We start from the raw sequence: 25,121 nt of genomic DNA, 5'->3' as shown, positions 1-25,121 counted from the left end.
CTCCTTTCAAATATAAAAACAAGAGTCACATATATAAAATGTTGATGGTTACATGATGGACTTCCGCAACAATAGCGCAAATGACACAAGTGTCGACATTTCGCACAGACGGCTGCACGCCTATAGCGTTCAATAAAACTCGTTCGTGCGTGATTGCTTCCATTTTTGTCTTTTGGTTTTTTGACAGAAACAGTCAGTCTTCTATCGAGGAAAACAGCTTGTCCGTCGTCCGTGGGCCTTGTTTATTATTAATCGTGATTTTCGTCATGCGTTCAATGCCGATCACGCCTTGTAGAAAACAAACTTTGAATGGCATTTTTTGGGGGGGATTTCCGTGAAAGCCGGTATTTTTTTTTTGTTTTGGGTTTTTCCTAACCTAGTATACGTTTTGTGTGTACAAGGGCATAGTAAAAAAAAATGAAACAAAAATAAGGCCCTTGTGGTTATAGAAATGCTGTAGTAACCGTGACCCTCGTTATATATCCAAGTTGAAGAACAAGTGCCAAAAGCGGACATTGTTGCGCTTGGTTTTCCCCCAACCAGTTTCATATTATTTCTGTTGTTGGGTTAAAAAAAAAACCAAAAATACCTCATAATTCTTGAGTGTATAAAGCAGAATTGCAAAATTTGCTGTGTTTGGTTTTTGGCAATGCGGATGTACCCATTTAAAATTCGCGCATTTGTAATGAAGGGGAAATCCCAATCTTTTTTTTTTTTTTTTTAAAGGTTATATTGCGCATCATTGTAATAACACACAAGATATTCGGCATCGTGACTTGGCGTGAAATGTTTTCTTCAAATTACCTTTCCGGCAGATGGCCGAAGACGGCATGATGACTGGTTAGAAAATAAAAAAATGGGAAATAAATATAAACCATTCAACATAACTCATATCCATTTATTTCTTATGTTTGTCGAACTTTCCAGGTAAACACACTTATTTGGTTTGTATAATTTCCAGTGGACCATTCACTCCGTGTTGCAACGTATTATTCTCTCTGCCGCGTTCTTCTCACTCGTTTTCTACTTTTTTTTTTGTTTTGTTTTGTTTTCTCCTTCTTTCGGTCTATAGCTTCAGTTTAGGTAAACCAATAACAACAACAGAAAATGTGGTTTCGTAACCAGATTTCCTTACCCAGCTGCTCTCAGCTTTCTCACTGCTTAAAACTAGTTAGCGAAGTTTATATTTACCTGAACGGATAGAGACGCAACTCTCTTCTAGCTGATGCGCATAACGCTGGCTGACGGTGTCCTATGTATGCGAAACCGCTCATTAAATCCGTATGGGTCTACTAAAGGAAAGGAAATCACACAAAAAAGAAAATTGAAAGTTGTAGCTGACGACGTGCGCTAGTTTCCTGAGAGAAAATTGGGACACCGCAAACACGTCTTCACCGTATTTGGATGCTATAACCGTATAACGTCTAGGAAACTGTTCAATTCTCTGCCTGTTTCTGTAATCAAGTTCTCTGTCTATACTTTTCGTGTTACCAATTTTCACCAAGAAATGTTTTTTTTGGTTTTTTTTAAGGATCTGGCTTGACTGCTAACATGATTTCAAAATCTGCATAATTTTATTCGAAGCGCGACAAAGAGTTTAATCTTTTCTTTTATTAAACCGGTGCATGGTGCTATTGGAAAAGTTATTGAGTTAGACGCGAAATCAAACAACGCGTTTCAGGTTTATGTTCCGCCTCGTCACGGTGAGCGAGGTTATTTTTCGTGTTGCTATCGAAGAGCTTAACCTTGTATTTTAGCCCCTTGAAGAAAGGTGCATTACGTAAAGCTGCTCTGAATGACTTTGCTGATTTTTTTTTTTTTTATCAAATTGCACTACAGTCATTGCGAGATGTTAATGGGGACACATGCACGTCAGCAAGATAGCCATCGTCAATGGCATTGAATCGTTTTTTTCCGTCCTAGTTGAATGATTGTTGACCTTCGGTGTAGTAATAAAAATAAAAAAGAGTGAAGAACTTGCGCAAAAATGATAATGCTATTCAATTTTATCTGAATTATTATTGCCGCGATGGTTTCTACGTTCTCCAACTGGCCAATGCCAAATGGAATTGGTGAAAACTATCAGTTGGTATTTGCGTATAAAAAGGCAATTAATTAATTATTCACCCATTTCTGAATGTCGCAATTAGCAATGACATAGCTCATAAAGGATAAAGCATTCATGCATTCATAAAGGAACGCATGAACAACAAAAATGTGTCAGTTTGTCATATCTCGTTATCTGAATGATGGCATATTCTGGAGAAGAAAAAAAAACAAATTTCTGAAGGAAAGAAAGCATTCCACACAAAAAATGATGGGAGTTGATTAAATAATTTTTAAGCTTGTTATAGTATTAGCTGTCTTGGTTACATGTCCATGCTATTTTATTCTTGTTGCGTGTCGTTTTAGATCAGCAGGGTCAACACGATGATGTCACATTTTTTGGAAAGAGAAGTGTGATCTTGTACACCAATGGCAGTTCTGAGATTCTGTCAACAGCCCTAAACAAGTTTTGCACACACGCTTGACACCCATTTTTACAATTTTCCTGAAACAGCATAGCCGTGCCAGGCTTGAAATTTTAAAGTCGGTCACGAAAATAACGTTTTTCAAGAAAAGTCAGCGCGTAACTGGAAAGTGTGTTGGCTCAAATTATGGATTGGACAGAATTTTCATTTCATCATTTCGTAAAAAAGCGCTTGATGCAGTGTAATGCTTTGAGTAGTACACATTCTTGTTGGAAGATGGCGGTAAATTTAAAACAGGTTTATGCGTACAGATGGTGTGCTTCTATTTTTGTTTTGCCAAATTTGGTAGTCTGAGCCAAGAGATAAGAGGGTGAGATCTAAGATCTGCGTTGATACAAATACATACGTGAAAGTGGGATTCGAACGAAAACGGTTTTATTACGTATATAAAGAGAGAAATTTTCCTGTAAATCCCTGTTAGAATATTTCCTAATTTCACCTATCTATTGACGCTCGACGAGATATGAATTTTAGTTCAACTTTTCTTTTATCTAAAAGCATTGCAAACTGCAACAAATCGCGTTTGTTGTTCTTGCAGTCCGCCAAGAGATTCTCGACCCATTCTGCCATCGCCAAACACAAAAATGGCTCCGCCAAGCCAATCAACGTCGATATTTTAGGAACGTGGGACAGCCGGACGGAGTTGCCTCTTGAACTTGAGTCTAGTATCAACTACGGCAAGCCCATACCTCAGATCCTTACCTCGTCAGTCGGGACACACTCCATTCAAGGAAGGAGATCCTATAATGAGGATCGGTTTGTCGTGAAAGAGCTAAGACCAAATCTACTATATTTCTCTGTATTTGATGGGCATGGTGGCTCAGAGTGTGCTGACTATTGCTATCGTCACATGGAAGATCATTTAACATTTTGGTTGGACAGATTAAGTGTCAGTGACATCGAACATGCAATTGATGCTGCCTTTCTCGAAGTAAACAACTCCTTTGCACGATGGTGGGCATACCATGGAAAAGGTATTACTTTTAGATGAGATCAAACACAATTATATCACTTACCTGGTTATCCTAGCAACCAGCAATGTCCCTGGAACAACAGCCACAATTTCTCTTCTCCACAAAAATATGGACCTTTATATTGGTCATGTGGTGGGTTTAGCCATTAGTTTAGTCTATGACTGTATGTTTTTCCTTCCTTATGTCCTGCAATCTTGTTTCTTCTTAAAGGGAGACAGTCGTGCAATGCTCTGTCGGGGTGGAGTAGCAAGGCGACTCACAACGGACCATTGCCCATCACTCTTAGCCGAAAAGGTATTTCAGTTATAAGGATAACTGGTTTCAATATTCTAAAGACAATTCAATCGTATGAAGACACGGATCGAGCAATCTCAAGGAAAGATTATTGTAGATGACGTCGGCCGAGCAATGGTCAATGGAAGGTGAATTGTTCAATAGTTGTTTAAGTGAAATAAATTGAAATAATAAATTTCTGTCTTCTTTTTGTAGACTAGCGATGACGAGAAGCATAGGTGACCTCGAGCTTAAGCCGTTTGGCGTGACTGCTGTCCCCGACGTGAGAAAGGTTAAGGTAGGTTTTGGGTTTGAACGCCCAAAGACAATTGCACTGTCGTGATTTGTGATATTTACTAGTAATTTCAATCCGCTTTTTACTTTTTTATTTACAGATAAAGCATGGAAGAGATGCATTCCTAGTATTAACTACTGATGGAATAAATTGCGTTATGTCGGATCAAGAAATCTGTGACGTCGTCCAACGAACTGAAGATCCAGCAGAAGCCGCCCACTGCTTAACTGATGCTGCTTTACATTATTCTTCCGAAGACAATGCAACTGCGATCGTCGTACCTCTTGGCTCCTGGGGTAATTAAATCAAAATGTGGTATTTTTTTTTTTTCTCATTCCTGATCTCGTTTGCGCTTTTGGTTTTTTTCATTCAAAATCCTAAGGTAATAATACGACGTCAGCTTCCATTTTCTACAGTTTTGGTCGTAGCATGACGGATAGCAGTCGTTTTAGTTAGCAACGCAAACCGTCCAAATTTTTCATTTCTATATCAAAAGAATATTAAACGATTACTACTCGAGAAAAAAAAACAAACGAGATTTTTACGGTACGCTTTCGTGACCCCTATTTCTCAATAGGGAATCCCTTATTGTGAATACATAAACTTGTTACATTACTGCATTTCCAGAAATTATTCACTAATTGTATTCTTATTCACGCTGCTCTTTGACTTTCCCATTTGATATGCTTCCATAGAAAACCCATTCTTCTGTCGTCTACTTAATTTTGCCTCTCCTAACATGTGGTATACGTAAACTGTTTATTAAATCTCTGTTTCTTTTAGCGATCTTCTGTTTTAGCTTTAGCTTTGTCGGAGAATCTTGGACTTTTCGGAAAAGTTAGAAAACGGCCATTTACGCATGAGTCAACATGAAGACTTCAAGTGCACGTCTGGAACGTGTGGCCAGCGCAGCATTGTGGGGTATTTGTAACAGTTGGCTTTTAAAAATAGCGAGACAAAAGGGAGGATGCCCCCCAAATGATAACAAAGTGGGGGAATTGTATCTGCCCACGCGTACGCCTCCCTGATACGCCGGCGCACTTGTGAATTATTGCCCTTGTTCCATTTTTGGGCATTCGAAGCCAAGGAGCAAATGGCCCCTCCTAATGGAATGGCGTATACACCACACACAGTTGCAGCAGCGGATATGCCTTGGCTTTCAACCCACTTATTTACCTTAGGAAAAGTTGGTCTTAACCGTATGTGTCACACAAGCGACTCTTCCCTCTTGCTCCTCTAATCGTGATAGATGGTTGTGCTAATGACGGGGTCATTTGTCAGAACAAAGCGTGAAAGGATAACGAATGGTGTAGTCGGAAGAGGGCCGCGTTTCCTGCAAGACGGAAAAGCGGACAGAGGGTTAAACAAAAAATGGGGGGGTGTGCGTGTGTCCATGAGCGTAAGGCAACTTGTGCTGCACTCCCTCCCATGTTGGTTGAAGTAGGATGTACTTTACACTTTAGATAGTATTATATGCACACTATGAAAAGGAAAAGCTGTTGGAATGGTAAAGTAAATTTGATGGAAAAGTTTGAGTCTCGTTATGCCTGCAGTTATATCTAGAGCACTCGCTGTACAATTGGCTGATTGATTGTCAAAGTAACAGAAGGACTAGACACTTTGTAAATCTGTACAAATCGTTCGCGTGCAACCGCAAAACCCGCCCATCATCGATCATGAAGGATCCGGCTGTACTCGATAGACCTCGCCCCAGCTTCATTTTTGTTTCTACAGCTTCGTGTGTGTCATTTGATATCTCGATTGCCATTGATGTACTCTCAAGATTTTCAACTCAAGCTGGCTTGTTTGAATTCACAAACAGCGATAAGACCATGGCTCGTTTATTTCTATAGTTAAGTCTAGATCGAAGTTTCTACCTACGTCTTGTGCGGTCGATTTTGTACCACTTCTTTACGAGCGGAACGCATCCTCGTTAAGGAATGCTATATATTCGGTATTTTATTCACATAGCCGTGACAATCTCGCATCTTCATTCCTGGACATTTACTTCCTGGCCTGTAAGCACGTGTCACGAAGCGACAGAGTCTTTTCTGAGCTCCGTGTCAAGTCAGAAAAGGCGACTATATACCACCCCGTGAATTGACCGTTTCTGTTTTGTGTAAAGGCGACTGAAAACGGAGCTGACTGATCGGAAATCAGGGTCTGAAATTACGTAAACGTGAGGCATAAAAACAAAAAAAAGGGGGGGAGAATGTATCAGAAAAGCCAAAATTCTTGTTTTTCACTGTGTCGCCATTTGTGGGCTTCCTTCCCACCCATTTTTCATTTAATGCTTTTGCTTGTCAAAGGTCACCCATTTCTATACGTATATACAATGAAATTCTTGTTAGCCAGAAAAAAATATCCCCAGGAACCGGATTCCTCAAATTGAACCTCAAAAAAAAAAAAAGAATCTTTCGGCGTGTATAAACAAATACGGCACTAGCAGGACCGCTTCAGCTTACACGTATCCGATTCCTCGCGTACCCACAGTTTTATTTCACCCGTTGTAATGTGTGTGTGTGTGTGTGTGTGGAAAAGGAAAATTAAATACAAAATAAAAAGACGAAAGTAACCGAAGAGAGGCCAGCACGCGTGTATTATATCGACACGGAACGAAAGAAAGGGAGGAAGGGGAAACCAGACGGGCTGGACGAGGACCTAGCAAAAAAGAAACAGAAAAAAACAAAAAAAAAGCTGAGAGGAAGAGGAGCGGGAATGAGACAAGAGGACGGGCTTGAAGAAGGAGGAGCGATTCCACTAGCAACTTTGGGGCTGGTGTACGTCAGCTTTTTTTTGTTGTTTCCCCCGTAGTGTCAGTCCTGTCGTCCAGCCCGAACAGAAAGACGGAGCTACCGTTGCGGTACACCGTCTTCTGTCTAAAACATTTGATTCCTGTTTGGACTGACGGAAACCTAACGGAAACCTGGACAATCGTATATAGTTTGTTATTCGTTGTCTGATGTAACTCAATTGGTGCCGCTTCTCCACTTGCTATACAGAAAAGGTGAGCTGCCTTCATTTTACCGCTTCGCGCGAATGTTTTGAAGAAGTCGTACAAAATGTCGGATTAGGACAAGTATTGGTGGAATTTTAGGCTACAGTATTATTTACTAACCTGATCGGTTGGCTTCTCTCTCGAACTGTAGCACCTTTTCGCCCCCCCACATCATTTCTAGTTTGTGTCCCTGTATTTTGTTTTCTTTATTGGTCGTTATTCGAAGCTTTTTTTTAAATAAAAAGTTGCCTGTCTCGTCAAGCTGTCTGTTCACTAGACCTTAAAACATTGTGGTACTTATAGCTGTGCGTTACTGTTTATCTTTAGTCCAAGTTCCCCAACAGCCGGCCCTGACTTATTAGAGAGAGTAAAAAAAAAAAAAAGCTCTTGCGTCTGATTGGTCGTCTGTATGGGTGTTTTACTCAGTCTTCACCATCTGTCCCGAGAGAGTGAAAGAAGCTTTTACTCAGTGGCTGCAGCCGGCTGATAATTCAATCAGCGGGACTGGCCGTTCGCACAACTTGGTGGACACGTTTATTTAGAACTTAAAAACATTGATATATATAGACATAAATTGTGCGTTAAAAGACATGGCCCTTGATTTGTTATCGTTGTTCCGTTTCCCTTAACCGTCAGATCTTGTTGCAGGATACCCAACTGTCGTTTGAATAGCTGCCTCGTCCGCATTCGATCACGATTCGACTACCGCTGTCTTCCTAAGTTTTAAGTCAACCCCTCGATCTTGTTGATGAGGTAGTTTGTTTTCCAATCGCTATATCAGAAGTTTCGATCGCAGATCGCATTCTCTTAAAATGTTCTTTTATCTCTTTTTCGTTCTTATCGTTGGTCATAACTTAATGCCGTTCTCTCTTTTGTGTGTGTGTCAATTTGTGATGTTGAGACTTTTGAGAACGGCGTATAGGAAGAGGTGGCATAGATTTCGACGTGGACGACGACTAAACTATTAACTCGAATGACGACGACGTCCAAGATGAGAACGCCATGAACCGTAGCGCACGACGTGTTTTGCTGCGTTTGTTTTTACTAGCATTACCCCTCGTCGTGCTCACGTTCGTCGCAGTTTCGTTGCTATCCAGCAACGTCGATTCGCTTCACAGCCACAATGCTTTGACTTTTGCTTCGAAAGGTAAGCGATATCTTTCAAGAACCTCTTGACTCGACTCGAGTTACTCCCTTTCGTCCCTCACCCGTCGTATTTTTATGAAACTGGTTGACTCTTTTCCTTTACTCGTTGGATTTTCATCTAATCTCAACTCGTCTTCCGAGCACGCACATTCACAAAGTCGATGAACCCCTCGTCTTGCACAGGTCGTCTTAATACCCAAACGCAATCGAATGATCTTTAAAGTGGATGTGGGTTGCGTGCCTCTCTTTTTATTATTGTTTTCTTCCTACGTTCCTAGTCATAGAACCTTTTTGTTTCCTCTCTTTATTTCCCTTGGTGGTGTTCCCCCGGAACTAAACTTTATTTCCGATCATTTAGTTATCCAGCCGTGCGGGTCTCAGCTGCCTTTAGAAATCGTTGCGCCCACAGAACCGTCGCCTTCGTCTCTTCCTCACGAAGAGCTAAAGCGACAGCTTAAACAGCTGAAGCAAGTCATCAGTCAACTTGAAGACCGTCTTCGACTCCAAGGTATATGTCAATCCCGAGTTTTCCTTTGTTTGCCTCATCAGAAAGAAAACTTTTCTTTCTAACGTCACATGTCTACCCCTTTTTATTTATTGCCTCATCTTCTCTTGGAACAGGCGGGATCGCCCCCGTTGGTGTCGCTGTTGCCAGTAACAACGGGAACGATGTTCCATGTTCAATCAGCTACATCCAGAAGCAGGTAAAATGATTAATTTTTTTCCCCCACGGAATCCTGTTTTTAGACTTTCAAAATTCGCAGATTGAGCAATCGGAGATTGAAAAAGGCAAAAAATGGCACAACGAGTACGAAATTATTCCGCATTCCTTGTTCACGCTTCAAGCCTACTACTCGACGGAAGCAGGTATGGGCAGAAGAGTGGTAGAACGCCCCATAGGATCACGCAGGCAGGATTTACAAGAAGCCGTCAGTTCAGCACTGTCCGTTTTGAATAATAATCGCGATCGAGGTGCATTACCTCAACCAGCAGCGAAGACCAAACGTTACGTCGCGTCAGATTTCGTTGAAGGACTTTACAGGCTCGACCCGATCGAAGGGACGCAGTACGAATTGTGGTTCAACCATCAGCAACAACCAGCCGCAGCGTCAACAGACAATCATTCCAAGCGAGCCAATTTGGTTAAAGTGTCTCTGTTACGCCCTCACGCCCCTCTGGTAGCTGTCCGTCTTGAACAGCCACTTCAGTTTGAAATACCCATAGTGAACATCATCGTTCCGTTGTCTGGACGACTGTCGGCTTTCGAGTCCTTTCTGAATCGTTTCAAGAAAAACGTGCTCACCGCCGGACAAAGCCGCATCCACTTGACTGTAGTCTTCTTCGGCGATAAGCACTGGAATGAAATACAACGAGAAATGTTGATTTTCGAGAAGGCATCGGGTTTCTCGAATTTTCATTTGCTGAATATCAATTCTACCTTTTCCAGAGCTCGTGGTCTACAAGTATTTTCATTTTTGAGGTGTTCCACAAACATGCAATAACCGGGATTGGTTTCTTTCAGGTTGGCGTGGAACACTGGGAAAATTCGCCAATAGAAGACGATGTTTTGATTTTCCTGTGCGATGTCGATGTGGCATTTGATTCGGCTTTCCTCGAGCGTTGCCGACGAAACGCCCAACCCAAACGTATTCAGTACATTTTAGTTTATTACCTCATGCAAGAATTGATTTCTTTTCGTTATACTGTAGGTCAGGCATATTTCCCAATCGTTTTCAGTCAATACAATCCCAATGTGACTAGACGCTACACTCGCCATCGTGACGATTCGCAAGTTCCGACGCTGCACAAAGATACTGGATTTTGGAGAGATTTCGGTTTTGGCATGGTCTGTCAATTTCTTAAAAACATCAGATTAATTATAATTACATTAATAATATTCATTATTTTTTTAAGGTGTGTACCTACCGGTAATAATAACCAAAAGGACGAATGACGAATTATTTCTTCTAACATGTCTTATTTAATGGGCATAAAAAACAGGTCGGATTTTCTGAGTTTAGGCGGTTTCCACGGTGGCGATGAGACGACAGGTTGGGGTGGAGAGGACTTATTTCTTTACCGGAAATACATACGATCTACGATGCGCGTGATACGTGCACCAGACAAAAATATTTTCCATTTATGGCACCCTAAAAAATGTCCGAACTCTCTCGGGCCTGTTCAGCGACGAGATTGTTTGCAGTCGCGAGGAAGAAACGAAGCCTCTTATGACCAGTTGGCGCTGCTTTTGTTTTCGGCTGACGCTGACGGGCAATCACATCACTTATCCGAATCAGAGATTTAATTTTACGTAATGCTCGTTTGATTTTATTCATTAATTTGATTCACAATAAGTCACGGAATAGAGTGTCTCAACAAAGTTCATGTGTTCTTGGCGAAAATTAAATTTTCTTTTTACTGTGTACAGGTTTAGTTATTCAGACAGAAATACACATTGTACATGAAACCTTGCCACCTGATCTTAAACATTAAGTTGTCTTTGCAAAGGCGTTACTTTGTTATTTTGTTTTTTTCCTGTGGTATTTCGTCAGACATTCAATAGTTTTATCTACGATTAGCCAGTGTCCATGGGTGTTATTGTTAAGCCGTATGCCGTATGCCGTACGTAAAAACATTTGAGATTAGTTTAGAAATAAAATGAACCAGAGGTATCATGTATCACAAGTAGGGATCGGCCCCAACCCTAATCGGGGTGCATTTTTCCAATCGGGTTTCGAAATTCGGGGCATGGGATGGGGCGTTCAGGGCTCGGGGTGAAAATTTTTGAACCCCGATCTCAATCGGGGTTGTATCGGGGTGCCTAATCGGGGCTGCAACCCCGATTGCAATCAATCGATCGACGTAAAAACGTAATCGATCGAGTCGAAATCGATTATTATGATGAAAATCGGGGAGTTGGTCCCGGTTGCCCCGATAAAAACCCGACCCAAATTTGAAGTTTAAATTCAAGAGCCATTTTTGCAAATGGCGTCAGGGCAAGCGGGTTAACCTCGATTTTTACCCCGCCCCGCTCTGGCTGACGAAATGGAACCCCGATTCAGCCCCGATTGCCTTTTCCCGGGGCGGGGAGGACCGGTTAACCCGATTATGGCTAATCGGGGCCGATCCCTAATCACAAGTAACATTTTTTTATGTTTACTACAATATTTAGCATTGTCGCAACTGCTCAGTAGTAACAACTCAACTTGGTCTTCGAAGCCCCTTCTAGGGCTGTGGCCTGGGACATGAAAACCCGGGTTAGATCCCCGGTCAAGGAAAAATAAACCCGATAAATGGCAACCCTAAAAGGAATCTTTTTTCGGGGCGGCTTTCGGGACTGTTCAAGGGGTTCTCGGGCTAACCCGAGATGAAGCACCATCTAGTAGTAAGACAAAGAAGCTTTTACACTAGTTAGGGGAAAACAAAGCAGAATAGCTTAAAAAGTTTTTTTATGGTGGTTGTTTAAGGTAATCAACAAAAACAGTTTGTGAAGATTAAACAATATTATTAAGGGAAACCTTAAAAATAATTTTTTAAAATTTGAATTGGGCGCGCTTACAAAATGGTCGCCATTTGGGGGTGTTTTTCTTGGCATAATTTAAAGCTAAAAAATAGAATTTTAAAAGTATTTGTTGGCATCACCGTGTTCCTGACATCACTAGGAACACGAATATTACAATCATTAAGTATTTTGACGAAGATTAAGCACCGAACGATCGATGCTAAATTTCGTCATTTTGACTTCAACCCCTCCCCCCAAAAAAGTAAACAAAACTTTCCTATTTATTTGCGACCAAAGTAAAAGACAAAATCTGATAAAATTAACAGAAATGGATAGCCCTTTAGGAGAGCTATCAATTTCTGTTACATTTTTTATCAATAAGTAATAACGAAAAAAGTTCGAAACAGCATTTTCTTTTTCTGTTTTGTCGGTTAGGTCCAATATAGACCTAGATCGAAAAATCGAAAAAGAATATTTTGTTTCGGGGATTTTTTCGGCTATGAAATTTCAGTATAAATTTAACAATTTTGGAAAGCCCTTTTTAAGGGCTATCCATTTCCTGGGAAAAATGACTGAAAATTTCAAACTATCGTCCCATTCAAACAGACTTGGGGATTGGGCATACGACGCGTCAAGGACGTTGCCGTGCGTCAGGGTTGACACCCCTAGCGGTGTTGTACCAAAGTGCAACAGCCGCTTCGGTCCCAACCCTTCTCACCCGATAAAGGAGTGAAAAACATCTATACATTGGCAGCGATACTAAATTTTTCCGCCATTCGAAGGGGGGCACATATTTGTGGAGACGAGTGTACTTTGGGGTGTAAGCAGACGAAGTACTATAATATAGGTTTTTCACAACCAGATATATCATGGTGTATTGAAGGTGGGATCGTTGCAGAGTGACGTATTCCCACTAGTAACATCGTTAATAAGTAAAAATAAAAGGTTGTTTGTTCATAAGTAAATATTTTCAGAAATAAAATTTGGCAGAAATAAAAATTGCCGCGAATAAATGTATTTATAAGTAAACGTATATATTAGTTTTACAAGTAAAAATATCCATAAGTAATTAATGTCATAATAACAAAAAGTATTATTTTCTCATAAGTAACAATTTTCACAAATAAATATACCAAATAGAACTATTTCCAATTGGAACTAGGCTTCATTAGTAATTCATTTTACAAGTAACACAAAATAAATTAATTTTTGTACAAATATTTTGTAAAGTAAAATTATCCACAAATAATTATATCCACTAGTAACACAAAATTATTTATTGTATAAAAATGTTCATAAGTAACATTTTTGACAAGTAACTTGTTTCTTTAGTAACACACTATGTATAGACCTCTTTTACATTGCGGATAGCAGGATTCCTGTAGACCAAATATCTAAATCCAATAATTTATGGTTCAGTAATGTTGTGAAAAGATAATAATTAATAGCAGCATTTTCGACTAGCTGCTCTTCATGCATGACAACTTCTATCATAAGACCAAGTGCTGCATCTTCTAACATTGCAACTAAGACGTCGTCAACCACTTGACCCTGGATAAAAAATTTAACAATGAGTAATGGATCAGAAGACAAGTGCAGCGATATGTTCCTGCAACACCTTTGCCTTAAAAAATAAAAATGAGTGGCTTCGACTAAATCCTGGGAAAAGGATCACTATTAAGGAAGTGGCCAAACTAAGTAAGCAGCCATTCATTGAGAGTATGACGCCCAAAAACATCATTTCCGCTTTCGAATGCACTGGAATTTTTCCTTTCGATAGAAATAAAAACTCTGAAGACAGATATGCCCCATCAAGAGTTACTGACCGACCAGGTCTGTTTAATTAACATATTTTTTAAATTACATATGAAAATTAACCTTTTTTATCATAATAAAACAGCGCCTATCCCTATTGACGTGGATTCAATTGATCCGACAATTAATCCCCCTGTAGGACAACAAATAAACCACAGTGAATCCGAATCATATCCAGAAGAAGATCTCGGTCAAGGTAAAATATTAGTTTACTTTAAACTTTGCAAATATAAAGTGATTTTAACGTTATCTACAGAAGACCATTGTCCTTTGAATATTGCGGAAGAACATTTGCCTAATACCTCAAGTCAACCAGCAATATTAGATGTCAGCCAGTGTAATATTCCCATCGTTGAAGAAGACACTACTTTAGAACAGACTGTGCCTACAAAAACACTTTTCAGCCCTTCTGATTTAAGCCCATATCCAAGAGTAAGCCAAGATCCAACTTCAATGTTGCCAAAAAAGAAAAAGAGAAGTGGTAGAAGCAGAGTTTTAACGGACACTCCAGAGAAGGACCAAATTGAAGTTGAACATAACAAGAAGGTTGAAAAAGAAAGTCAACGGTTAAAAAGATGTTTATTAAAAGAAATTCAGGTGAACAAGAAGAGAAATGCCACTCAAAGTAAGCTAGCTGCAGCAGAGAAACGTCATCGACAGAGAAAGGAACCTCAAGATAATGTAACAAACAAAGAAAATGATACTCACGTAAACAATAATTGTGATGAACCTCCTGTTTCTTGCACTACGAGATCTGGGCGTGTTTCTCGCCGTAAAGTAATCAATGATGTTTAGATGTAATCAAATTGTTTCGTTTTGTCCCTACTGGCACACGTACGTCCGTGGGACGTAATATACATGTCCGAAGCGGGATTTGGGATATACGGATCCGTTATCCGTGGGATCCCCTCTTGATATGCATACTTCCCCTCCGAGCGATATAGAAACCAGTATGCCCTGGTAATGTCCTGTTTTTAATAACTATAGGATATAAAATAAGCAACTAACAAGGATGAAACTGGATTTGTCTAGTGGTTCTAGAGACGTCCGTTAAACGTTCAACGGTAGCATTTCCGGATGTACTGGGGATGTCGTTGGATGAATATACGATACCCTGCTGTGGCCCATAGTATATACATGGTATGTCCTTAGTACGTACACTCTCTATCCAATACCCCTTCCAGTATGTCCCGTTATTTTATTTATTTTTAACCAAAAAATTAATAAAAGAATAATTCGATTAGATTATACCGGTTTATTTTTTAAATCAAATCAATGGATGTAAACATTTATCATTTTATCAGATGTTCTTGCCAGTGTTGCTTATAGACTGGACGGCCAGGTATAACAGCACAACAACCGTTAGTAGTACTCCATCCGGCCAACTGCATTTCCGGTGATAATTGATAGAATATTGGACGAGTGTTGATCAGGACAGGAAAGCCAACGGTAATTCTTAAAGACCTGTAAAATTCATAATAAGGTTAGGTTCACAGAATATTCAGGGGAAAGACAACGAAACCGCAAATCAAGCATGGCTGGTATCGCATGAGTGCACTCATGCGACATCTTCAGAGCATTCTTACAAGCCCATGGGCTTGTAAGAAAACTTTTTAACGTACTGAAAAAATTGTAGACCTCAACTAAACAAGCTATGAAAAATAATTCGCCCAGCGTGACGGAATTGGCCATTGTTAAGGGTAAAACTGAACCGCAACACAAACGGTAGCTGCATTGGCTTCCCAGAAGCCTGTAAATAAATATTGATGAGCAACATACCTGTAGAAGATCTTTCCTGTCGAGGCCGGATCACAAATATCTCCCTTTTCATAAAGACCTCCTTCATGACTAACTTTAAATAAGAACAATATAGACACATGCGAAGCATAAGGAATATTATATAATACATGAATTATCTTTACCCGTGTCTACAGCAGTCCATATCCAAAAAATTCTCTTGACTTTCATATGAGACTGAATCCAGTATTTGATCTGGTCTCGAAGCTTGAATTATCTTTAAACTCATGTGATTCTTGGTTATTCTTGATTGTTTTGTTTCATTAGTTGAATCTTTTAATATAATAAATCAATCGAGATCCTGTGCAGGAATACACCGACAGCTGATTCTATGTCGATATATGTTCACTGAAATCTTAACTCAGTCGCTGTCTTCTTCATCACCAACATGTGATGTTTGCGAAGACGATGCCTTGGCTGGTTTCAGTTTTTCTGGAGCCCGTACGAAACGTTTTTTCGTTTCTTTTTCCAACTGAGAATCCTTAGCGTCTGGTAGTGTCTTACGGACACCCTCTGAAATAAAAATATTGTTTAGATATTAACAATCTTCAAAAATTATACTCCTCAACTTACTGTGAACAGCATCAACAATTTTAGAGCCTGAAATTTTATGTTTCTTCACACCCTTTTTCTTAATTCCGCACCAATTGCAAGCAGATCGACACTCCTTCGTTGTTATTCGATCCCACGCCCTAGTTACCGCTTCAGCAACAGTATCGCCACCACATCTTTCCACTAGAAGAACCTTAGAATTCAAATATATAAAATACTTGATTTTTTCGGAATAATAAAAACTTTGAGTTTACCACAGCATCAAACGTCTGGGGGTCCGACAATAACTTTTTCTCAAATGCTTGAAATTCAGTTACGTCTTTAAGTGGAAGTCCCTCCCAATTATTTCCTTCAATTTCAGGAGTAATTTTCCGATCAATTTTGTCTTCAATATTTCTTATTCTCAAATCAATCTTTTTGACAGCTCTATTACTTGCTGAAGAGCCTTCATGACCATCAAATGCTCATAGGATGGACCATTATTTATGCTGACATTTGCTTTCTGAAATAATAAACAAATTTCAAAAGAAAGTTATTTGTTGTTCCAATTCACGCATTTTACATATATACCTTAGTGTTCGTCCAATTCATTGAGCCACCATTAGATGCATTCGCCGAACTTACACCACTTGACAATAGGCCCGTTACATCGGCATCTAGTCAACAATTTGGGTTGATTAACATGATTCATAGTAGTAAAGGATTGCACAACGAATGTTGAACTTGCCTGTAGTATTGCATGAAATGAATTGTGGTGTCTCGTCGACAAAATCTTCCGTATCTTGAGATTTACTTTTCGCCTTTTTCAAGTTGTTTTGGACTCCAACTGATGTACTATTCAACTTCGCCGTGTCTGATGAGCAATAAGTCTCTTGTCTTTCGGCGTTCCGACTCCCAGTTGAGCTTGCCAGCAAGTCTTGGCTATGTAAGTTCTGAGAACCACTTGGACTTGTCAGCAAGTCTAGGCTTTCTAAGTTCGAAGACCCACTTGGGCTTGCTGGCAGAAGTTGGGTTCTTTGTTGTAGGCACGTGCCTACAACAAAGAACCCATTTTTCTAAAACAAAATCTGTGCCTATAAACACTTTTGTATTTCAGAGGCATCTAAAGCATAATCAAGAAAATAAACTTTCTTCACAGTATTTTCGATTCTTTTTGAGTTACAATATTAGTTTCAAATAAATAAAAATTATGAATAAACACTGATGTAAGCCAAAGAAAGATTAAACTTTAAAAAACAGGAAAAATAACATTCTGACAGTCAATACGACGTTGCTAAAACCAACTCAAGTTGGGCTGCACTTGTGCACACGTTTGCGTGACTGCTGCGCCAAGCACAAGTGCACAAGTGCAGCCCAACTTGAGTTGGCACCTACCACTCCCTGTATTTTCCTGATTCTATAATTCTTAGCACTTTGACTCGTGCCAGGTTCTCTTGGGGCTCTCTTTGGATTAGCTATCTTGAACGAGCCAAGTCTCAATACAGATGGTGCACCACCATTGACATCAGTATCTTTTTGAATAATTTCCTCTTCTTCATTTTCATCCCCATTTTGTTCATCTTCTTCTACATCTTCAAAATCAGATTCATGCTCATCAGTTTCATTGTTGGCTTCAATTTGATCTATTACTGGCCCATCAGGTTTTGAACTCTGAAACATTGAAGTTTCAGATAAGGCATTACTGGTTACCGACTCTGAACTAATATAATTGTCATTCTGTTCATCAAAAGGAGATTCGTGACTTATAGAAGATGCCATTTTCAGTTGTTTAAGAGCTAAACTCCAAATGAAGTACCATTAGAATGCAGCTCTAGTTCGTATTCAAATTTCGAACAAGTGCAACCGTTCACACAAGTGCAAAGAGTTTATGCCCTTCCGCCACCATGAGCGCTAGTTGTATAGGGTTGACAGCGAGAGAAAAAGTGGCGCAGCAGTCACGCAAACGTGTGCACAAGTGCAGCCCAACTTGAGTTGGCTAAAACAATAAATACATTTTTTAAAAATTACTATTTTTTCAGCGTTGCCATTGAGCCAAGCTCCGCCTATTAGAAACTCCCTTTTTGTTCCAAAAAACCCCACATTAGCGTCCCAAATATCCCCCCAAAAACGCTTTTGGGAAAACTTGAATTATAGAACACATTTTAGAAGTAAAAATTTTTTTTTGGGTGATTAAAGCTTAATGGTATATCTACACATTTGCTATCTCACTTTTCTTTTTAAATTTTGAAATTTTGAGTAAATTCAATAAAAACCTGGGTTTTTTTAAAGAATTTTTAAGGGCTTTTTTCATTTATTAAATAACGACAAAACTTAATGTACAAAATTAATTATTTTTTAGGGAATAAAGTAGATACCTATTTACAACATCATGTATTAATTTTAGAATTTTATAACTAAATTAAATATTTTTTAAATAGCTGTTTCACATAGTACACCAGTCCAAATAACCCCACCCTCCCCTACTGCTAAGAATGGTAAGTGCAAGGACAGATAATTTCAATTTTACTAAGCCCCGTGATAGTTTCATGTTAACATTGAGTTTATTCTTTAACACAAAAAACACACGGGAGAAAAAGTGGCAGGGACTTGCGGGAAATGGAATTCTTGGTTGGAGGAGGAGAAATGAATAATAAAAAATGAAGTGAATTAAAAGGGAGGGCGTAAATAATTGGAAGTAAAAGTAGGGTAGTAGAAGGGGGGAGGCGGAACGGGAAAAGGAGGACGTGGGTAGTAATGGGGAGGAGGCGGAAAGGAAGGAGAAAGAAGTACAGGATGAAGCGGAAAGGAAGGAGAGAGAAGTACAGGAGGAGGGAAATGCAGAAATGGGGGTGGAAGATGAGGAAAAAATGCAGGAGCAGGAGGTGCATATTAGATTTTGGTAAATCTAATGTCAGAGACTGTGTGTTTTAAAACACAGTTTTCTTTGACAATTTTATGCTTTTTATTATTTTTAATCAACAACAATTATATTTTCAGGCTGATACTGGTGATTTAATATCTCGTCTTCTTCTTCTTCCGAAGAGGTTTCTATCCCGTGTTTGGCGAATTTCTTGGCCAATCTTTTATTTATTTTCTATGCCGGGATAATTCTTGGATCTTTGCCTTGGAGTTGATGTTGTGAAACGGACTTCGACTGGAGTTGGCTTTGGAATTGTCTGTGCCTTAATTTGTTGGTTAATCCGCTCCAATAGTGTCTGTGGTCTTGGGGATAATGATCTTGAAGGACCGGGCTGAGGCTCTGGTGGTGCTTGATTTGATGGCTTTTGCGTCGCCTTTGCTAGAGCTTGTTCTCGAAGCGGAAGGCGGAGGCGTCTAAAAATGCCGTGCCGGGGCAAAATTTTGAGAAATTGCCGGGCGATGCTGGCCCGGCATTAGGTAAACACGGATGAGGCACAGCTAATGCTGGGCCAGGAAGAGGTTATGGTGGGCCAGGACGAGGCGATGAACGACCTGGACGAGGCGTTGAAGGACATGGTCGAGGGGATGAAGGACCGGGACGAGGCGTCGAAGGACCTGGTCGAGGCGATGAAGGACCTGGTCGAGGGGATGAAGGACCGGGAAGAGGCGATGTGGGCCTGACAGTGGCAGCTGGTCGCCGTTTTTTTATAGCTCTTCCGGTTTTTTTAGAGGCTCTGCAAGAGATTAAAAAATATTGCGATTTTAAAATGTAATTTCATACTTAATAGGTTTAAATTTAAAATTGAAATAAACAAAAAAAAAATTACCTTTTCCTAAAAATCTTTTCCACTTCGTAGTAGGTTAAATCGACCATTCCGGTTGGTGATGTTGGTGGTGATACCGGTGGCAACGATGTTTGAATCGTTGCAGGATTTGGTCGTCTTCGTCGAGGCATGTTGAAGATGAGCACTGATTTTAAGTGGTAACAAGTCAGTGGACGAAGTTCAACTGAAGTTGACCTTCGACTCTCATCGCTTGAATTGTGTTGTTAAATCCCAAGGGCTTCTTCTGGAAATCGTTTTGATTTTTTTGCAAAATTGGAAATGTCACGACCGTTGCAAGTTGCTGAACCCTTTTATGATTTTTTTGGTTGCCAGGGCGACCAACCGACAGTAACGGTCTGCTACAAGAGAGCGTGGGGGGCGTACCTTTTTGGTCTCCTTAGAATCGGTTTGCCCTTTTGGTTTTTTGGTGTGAAATACTACGACTTTTGTGTTCCCATTTATCAGAGAAATACAGCAATTGGTGAGAATTATAATTTTATTATTTGTCTTATTTATCCTGTGGGAAACAATCTCACAACTGGTGCCGAAACCCGGGAGGAATACTAGGCATGGCTAAATGTCTCACGAATCAAGATTTTACACACACACCTCATGTTTAAATTCACATTTACGACATTCTTTTGTACTAACAATTGGTTCTCTGTACATGCAGTGGAAATTGGAAGCCTACAAAGGCCAAGGTGCACCCTGCTATTAGAACCCGGAGAGGTCCTATCAAATATTAGTCCATTTGGACAAAGAAAGTCACCCACCGATTCCCTGGAAGCCTACAAAGGCCAAAGCTCACTCTGACACTTGAAGCCGCAGAGGTTCCATGCAAGTACCAGCCCATTATAGTATCATTGCATATCCATCCTAGTATCATCGGGACAAGGAAACTGCATACCAATTCTTTCTTGTCCATCTCTTAAGACGAGTGGAAGCCATAAGGCAATTGAAGGGAATTAATTAGAACAATCAGGGCTGTACCGCGCTACAAGAACGTTTCGGAAAGCCATAAGGCAACGGACCAAGTACTTGGTAAATAAGACTACGCCGTACCGAAACGCTCGTTTACTAATTATAATTTATTCTAAGGAGTTTCGTCAAAAAAAAAAACGGAGAGGTTGAAATCGGAAAATAACCGCACCTCGCCATAAGAGCATTTGGAAAGCCATAAGGCAACGGACCAAGCAATTGGTATGGACAACGACGATGCGGAAGCCTCAGGGGGCGAGGCAACTAAGAAACCAAGAGACCCGGAGGTCTACAAAACGAGGCGATCCACTACTAAAAGGTTATTCACGCGGACCGTGAATTCTGTGGAGCAGAAAATCATTTCGGAGGCTAGCAGAGATACCATGACGCTGCTAAAGGAGAATATACAAGAACTGATGAACCAATCTGTACCATCATTCAAGATACTTATCAGCAATAGCTCCAACAGGCGACTCGCTTGATACGGAGGAACAGTGGGCGATCAGGACTGACACTGCTGCCCGCGACGCGTTCAAACTTATCAACGATTACCTCAACACTATCCAGTCTGACGAGGCACCCAACGGCGGGGTGAAAAGGCCGGCGAACGATAAAGGTGACTCATCGGTCGTTCTCGCAGAAGCCAAGAAGAAGCGAATGGCAGCAGAAGAAGCACTCAAGATTACTGAGGAAGAAACTAATAAGAAAATTGAAGAAATCCGACGCAACTCACATGCTCAGCGAGTCGAGCTACAGGGCGAAATTAATCGTCAGAGAGCTTTAGAATCGTTCCTGGAAATTACAAATCCAAGAGACACGAGCGGGCCTGATGACAACTCTACGTCATTTGACAACCGTCCCGAGACTATCTTTCCGGATCCGCCACCGCGACCATTAAACCGCTCAACACCGTTCGACAACCCTCCCGGGGCTACTTTACCAAATCCACCACCACGGCGGGGCGGGTTCAACTGGTTATCAACCATGCTACCCAGGATCGAGATAACGCCCTTTAACGGAGACCCGCGTCTGTGGCGCTCTTTTTCAAGATCTTTTAAAGAGCTCGTTCACGAAGTTTTGCCCTCTAACGCCCAGCGAATCGTAGCGCTAAGGAACATGTTGACACCAGACGTGCGACAAGGATTCGAGACTATGCTGAGAAACCCCAACAGCTACGAAAGAGTCCTTAACGAGCTGCATAGCCGATATGGAGATCCGTACCTGATTGAACGGGCCTACCTGCACAGCCTACAACGTATTAGGAACTGCAGAGACGGCGACGGGCACGCACTGCGCGACTTGGCCGCCCAAAAACACGACGTTACCTCCGGGCTTCAGGACGAGAATGCGTCCCACATCTGTTCTGGTCCCGCTCTTGAGTTAGTCACCGACAAGCTACCCAGCGATCTCAGAAGTAAATGGAGAATTTATCTTTATAGAAGAAGGCCTGCCGTAATGACGCTAATGGATCTCGACAGATGGTTGCAAGAAAGAATAAACAGTGATATATGGACTACCCCGATCCATAAGCGATCGACAGGAGAAAGAGAAAAGCAGACAAGGAACCATCAAGAAACGAGAGCTGAGCCAACAAGTCGACGCGAGTATCCCGCGGTCCTTTTTGCCGCCAAAGGACAACTGCCAAGAGACACGATGGCGAGGGAAGATCCGTCCAGTAAACCTTCTGGTAACTGCCAGTTTTGTAAACAGCAAGGACATCCACTTTATGAATGCGGCGTCTTCATAGCCGCAACCCCCGACGCACGAATCCGTATGGTGATGAGCGAGGGCAACTGTTTTAGGTGCCTCGGAAGAAAACATCGGAAGAAACAAGTTCCGAATGTAGGAAAACCATAACGTGCTCTATACAAAATTGCAACCGCAAACATCACCCATTGCTGCATGGAGCGGAACTTCCCAAGGGTTTAGCTCAAATTCAACCGCGAGATGCCGCACCTCCACTTACTGGCGCAAACGCTCTGTGTCTAGCTACAAATACATCCAAGAAAAGGGGGCCGGAGATTATCCTACCCATCGTCTCATTGGTGATTCGGGCAGGAATTAATAGCAAAAGAATCCTAGCGTTGCTGGACAGCGGAAGTCAAGTCACGCTTGTAAGAGCCGATATCGTGAACGAACTAGGACTCACCGGAGAAATAGAGAAAATTCGGCTCTCAACCTTCCACGGACGAGATCCTGATTTAATCGCTACTAACATCTGTTTCACATTGGAATCCGAAGATGGAGATTGGACGTGCACAGTGGCAAACGCTCTCGCAGTTCCACATTTAAATTTAACTCGAAACAACGTGGATTGGCAAGTGGAAAAAGCCAGATGGGATCATCTCGCCGACTTAGACCTCCCACAAACGGACGACTGGTCGATACTGATGTTATTGGGCATGGATGTCACAGAAGCCCACCTTCCCGTGGAGGTCCGACGTCCGAAAACTGACACAAAGGGACCGTACGCGATGCGGACCGTTCTCGGTTGGACCGTTTTTGGAAGCCGACCCTCATATCTCGTGGTAAACGACTCGACTAGAGAGCGTCATACCTCATGCAACGCCGTAGCACTAGACAGCCTGCTGAAATCCCTCTTTGAGGTAGACACGCGAGCACTCCCGGCGAAAGAAGACGGAAAATTCGTATGTCGGTCGGACAAACGGGCGATGAAGCTGTTGGAAACCACAACACAAGATCTGGGAGGAAGATACGAAGTCGGTTTGTTATGGGCGACAGACAACTTCTCCATTCCTAACAACCACCCCCTCGCGCTGCAGCGCCTCTTTGCAAACGAACAGCGTTTCGCTAGGGATCCAGCGTATGCGGTGAGATACAGCAAAATCATTAATGAATACATTGACCTTGGGTTTGTAAGACCTCTCCACCCAACGGAATTAGCCGGGCCTGAAGGAAAAACCAACTACCTCGCCCATTTTGGTGTAACCAACCCGAATAAACCAACAAGTTAAGAGTAGTGTTTAACGCAGCGCTTCAATTCAAAGGAAATTCATTAAACGATTTACTACTACCAGGGCCGGATTTTCTCACCAGTCTAATCGGAGTACTCCTGCGCTTCCGTGTCTCTGCCATTGGCGTATCAGCCGACATTGAAAAGATGTTTCTACAAGTGAAGGTACCTGAGGCGGATCAGTCTGCTCAACGTTTCTTATGGAGGGAGCCAAACAGTAAAGAGGCGCCTAGTACGTACCAAATGTGCGTACACGTATTTGGAGCTACATCGCCTCCAGCGTGCTGCACTTGGGCCCTCTGGAAGGCGGCAATAGACCAACCAGAATTCAATCTGCTCTCCAAGGTAGTCAAGAATTTCTACGTCGATAACTATTTGGATTCCTTCGACCGGGAAGAGGACGCCATGGAGTGGTCACATCGGATGATTTCAATGCTGAAAAATAAAGGGTTCCGTTTGAACCAGTGGTTGAGCTCCTCAAGAACCGTTTTGACTTCCATACCAGCTACCGAGCGAGCCCATTCAAGCTTGGACATCGATCTGGATCGGCTGCCTATTGAACGAACGCTCGGAATGTCCTGGGATTGCGAGCTTGACGAATTCCAGTTCAACTTCAAACCTCCACCACAAGTCAAAACCAAACGGAAATGTTCGCCGCCGCAGTCTCTATTTTTTACCCTCTGGGGTGCATCTGCCTCGTCATCATTTCAGTAAAAATTCTAATGCAAGAGATCTGGAGAAGGGGAAGCAGCTGGAACGAGCAGCTGCCAGGAGACATCTTGCAAGAATGGGGCGACTGGTGTTTTGAACTCGGCAGAGCAACCAACCTGCGAATCCCTCGATGCTTTCGCCCTATTAACTTTGTGGCCGACCAATGCGACGTGCAATTACATGTTTTTTCTGACGCTTCAAAGGACGGGTACGGAGCAGTCGCATATTTGCGCTACTCACGTGAGGGACGGATTCATGTGGCCTTCGTCATGGGAAAATCTCGTGTGGCTCCCGTCCGACAACTGACAATACCTAAATTAGAGCTGAATGGCGCTTGGACAGCAGTCGAATTTGCACGAATTGTGCAGAAGGAGTTGAGCATGATAACCGGGTGGAGGTATTTTTGGATCGACTCCACGACTGTTCTTCACTGGGTGAATACCTACCGCTCCCGACTAGAAGAATTCGTAGCTAATCGAGTGACTCACATACTCAATTATTCCGAAGCGATTGAATGGAACCACGTCCCTGGAGCTGAGAACCCTGCCGACGATTGTAGCCGGGGAGTCAAAGCGACGAACCTCAGTCAAAATCATCGTTGGTTCGCCGGCCAGGAATTTTTGTTGAAGACGGACGAGCAATGGCCCAGTCAAACCACATGGCGCACACAACAACATTCAAAGATTACCGACGTTCACGTCGTGTCACTGGAACCGCCTTGCACCATCCAAATACTTATGAACGAAGCAACATCGTTGGACGAGCTCATGCTAAAAGTGGCCTCTTCCGGCGTTCACGAATGTAGGTACCGACTACTTCGGACCATTCGAAGTGGTGGTAGGTAGGCGACATG

At 41.7% G+C, this 25,121-nt stretch overlaps 3 protein-coding genes and 2 long non-coding RNA genes across 5 annotated transcripts; 2 read left to right on the top strand and 3 right to left on the bottom strand.

Annotated features, from left to right (window-relative positions):
* Nucleotides 1-2,747: 2,747 nt before the first annotated feature.
* On the top strand, nt 2,748-4,855 carry LOC116932422 (protein phosphatase 1K, mitochondrial). Its single transcript, XM_045179929.1, has 10 exons — nt 2,748-2,753; nt 2,821-2,841; nt 2,885-2,937; nt 3,030-3,505; nt 3,561-3,637; nt 3,716-3,799; nt 3,860-3,927; nt 3,995-4,076; nt 4,174-4,369; nt 4,456-4,855. Exons 1-10 carry the CDS (start codon nt 2,748-2,750, stop codon nt 4,527-4,529), a joined length of 1,137 nt encoding a protein of 378 aa, XP_045035864.1. The 3' UTR covers nt 4,530-4,855.
* A 1,790-nt stretch (nt 4,856-6,645) lies between these two features.
* Nucleotides 6,646-10,286, bottom strand: LOC116932722. Its single transcript, XR_004399667.2, has 3 exons — nt 10,144-10,286; nt 7,192-10,075; nt 6,646-7,102 (listed from the first exon to the last, which is right to left on the bottom strand). It is a non-coding gene; the product is annotated as an uncharacterized LOC116932722 (long non-coding RNA).
* LOC116932720 (chondroitin sulfate N-acetylgalactosaminyltransferase 1) lies at nt 8,074-10,684 on the top strand. The gene is made up of 8 exons (XM_032940557.2): nt 8,074-8,218; nt 8,576-8,725; nt 8,839-8,921; nt 8,982-9,680; nt 9,740-9,863; nt 9,927-10,063; nt 10,132-10,145; nt 10,219-10,684. The coding sequence occupies exons 1-8, from the start codon at nt 8,074-8,076 to the stop codon at nt 10,520-10,522; spliced, it is 1,656 nt and encodes a 551-aa protein (XP_032796448.2). The 3' UTR covers nt 10,523-10,684.
* Nucleotides 10,685-15,789: 5,105 nt separating this feature from the next.
* LOC123476879 lies at nt 15,790-16,545 on the bottom strand. The gene is made up of 4 exons (XR_006651903.1): nt 16,454-16,545; nt 16,138-16,385; nt 15,905-16,076; nt 15,790-15,844 (listed from the first exon to the last, which is right to left on the bottom strand). It is a non-coding gene; the product is annotated as an uncharacterized LOC123476879 (long non-coding RNA).
* A 2,756-nt stretch (nt 16,546-19,301) lies between these two features.
* Nucleotides 19,302-19,736, bottom strand: LOC116932421 (basic proline-rich protein-like). Its single transcript, XM_032940211.1, has 2 exons — nt 19,609-19,736; nt 19,302-19,515 (listed from the first exon to the last, which is right to left on the bottom strand). Exons 1-2 carry the CDS (start codon nt 19,734-19,736, stop codon nt 19,302-19,304), a joined length of 342 nt encoding a protein of 113 aa, XP_032796102.1.
* Between the last annotated feature and the right edge of the window lie 5,385 nt (nt 19,737-25,121).

The sequence above is a fragment of the Daphnia magna genome, linkage group LG10, assembly GCF_020631705.1.
Source record: "Daphnia magna isolate NIES linkage group LG10, ASM2063170v1.1, whole genome shotgun sequence".
Taxonomy (NCBI): Eukaryota; Metazoa; Arthropoda; class Branchiopoda; order Diplostraca; family Daphniidae; genus Daphnia; species Daphnia magna.
The sequence above is the reverse complement of the archived record's forward strand: the minus strand, read 5'-3'. Positions and strand labels throughout refer to the sequence as shown.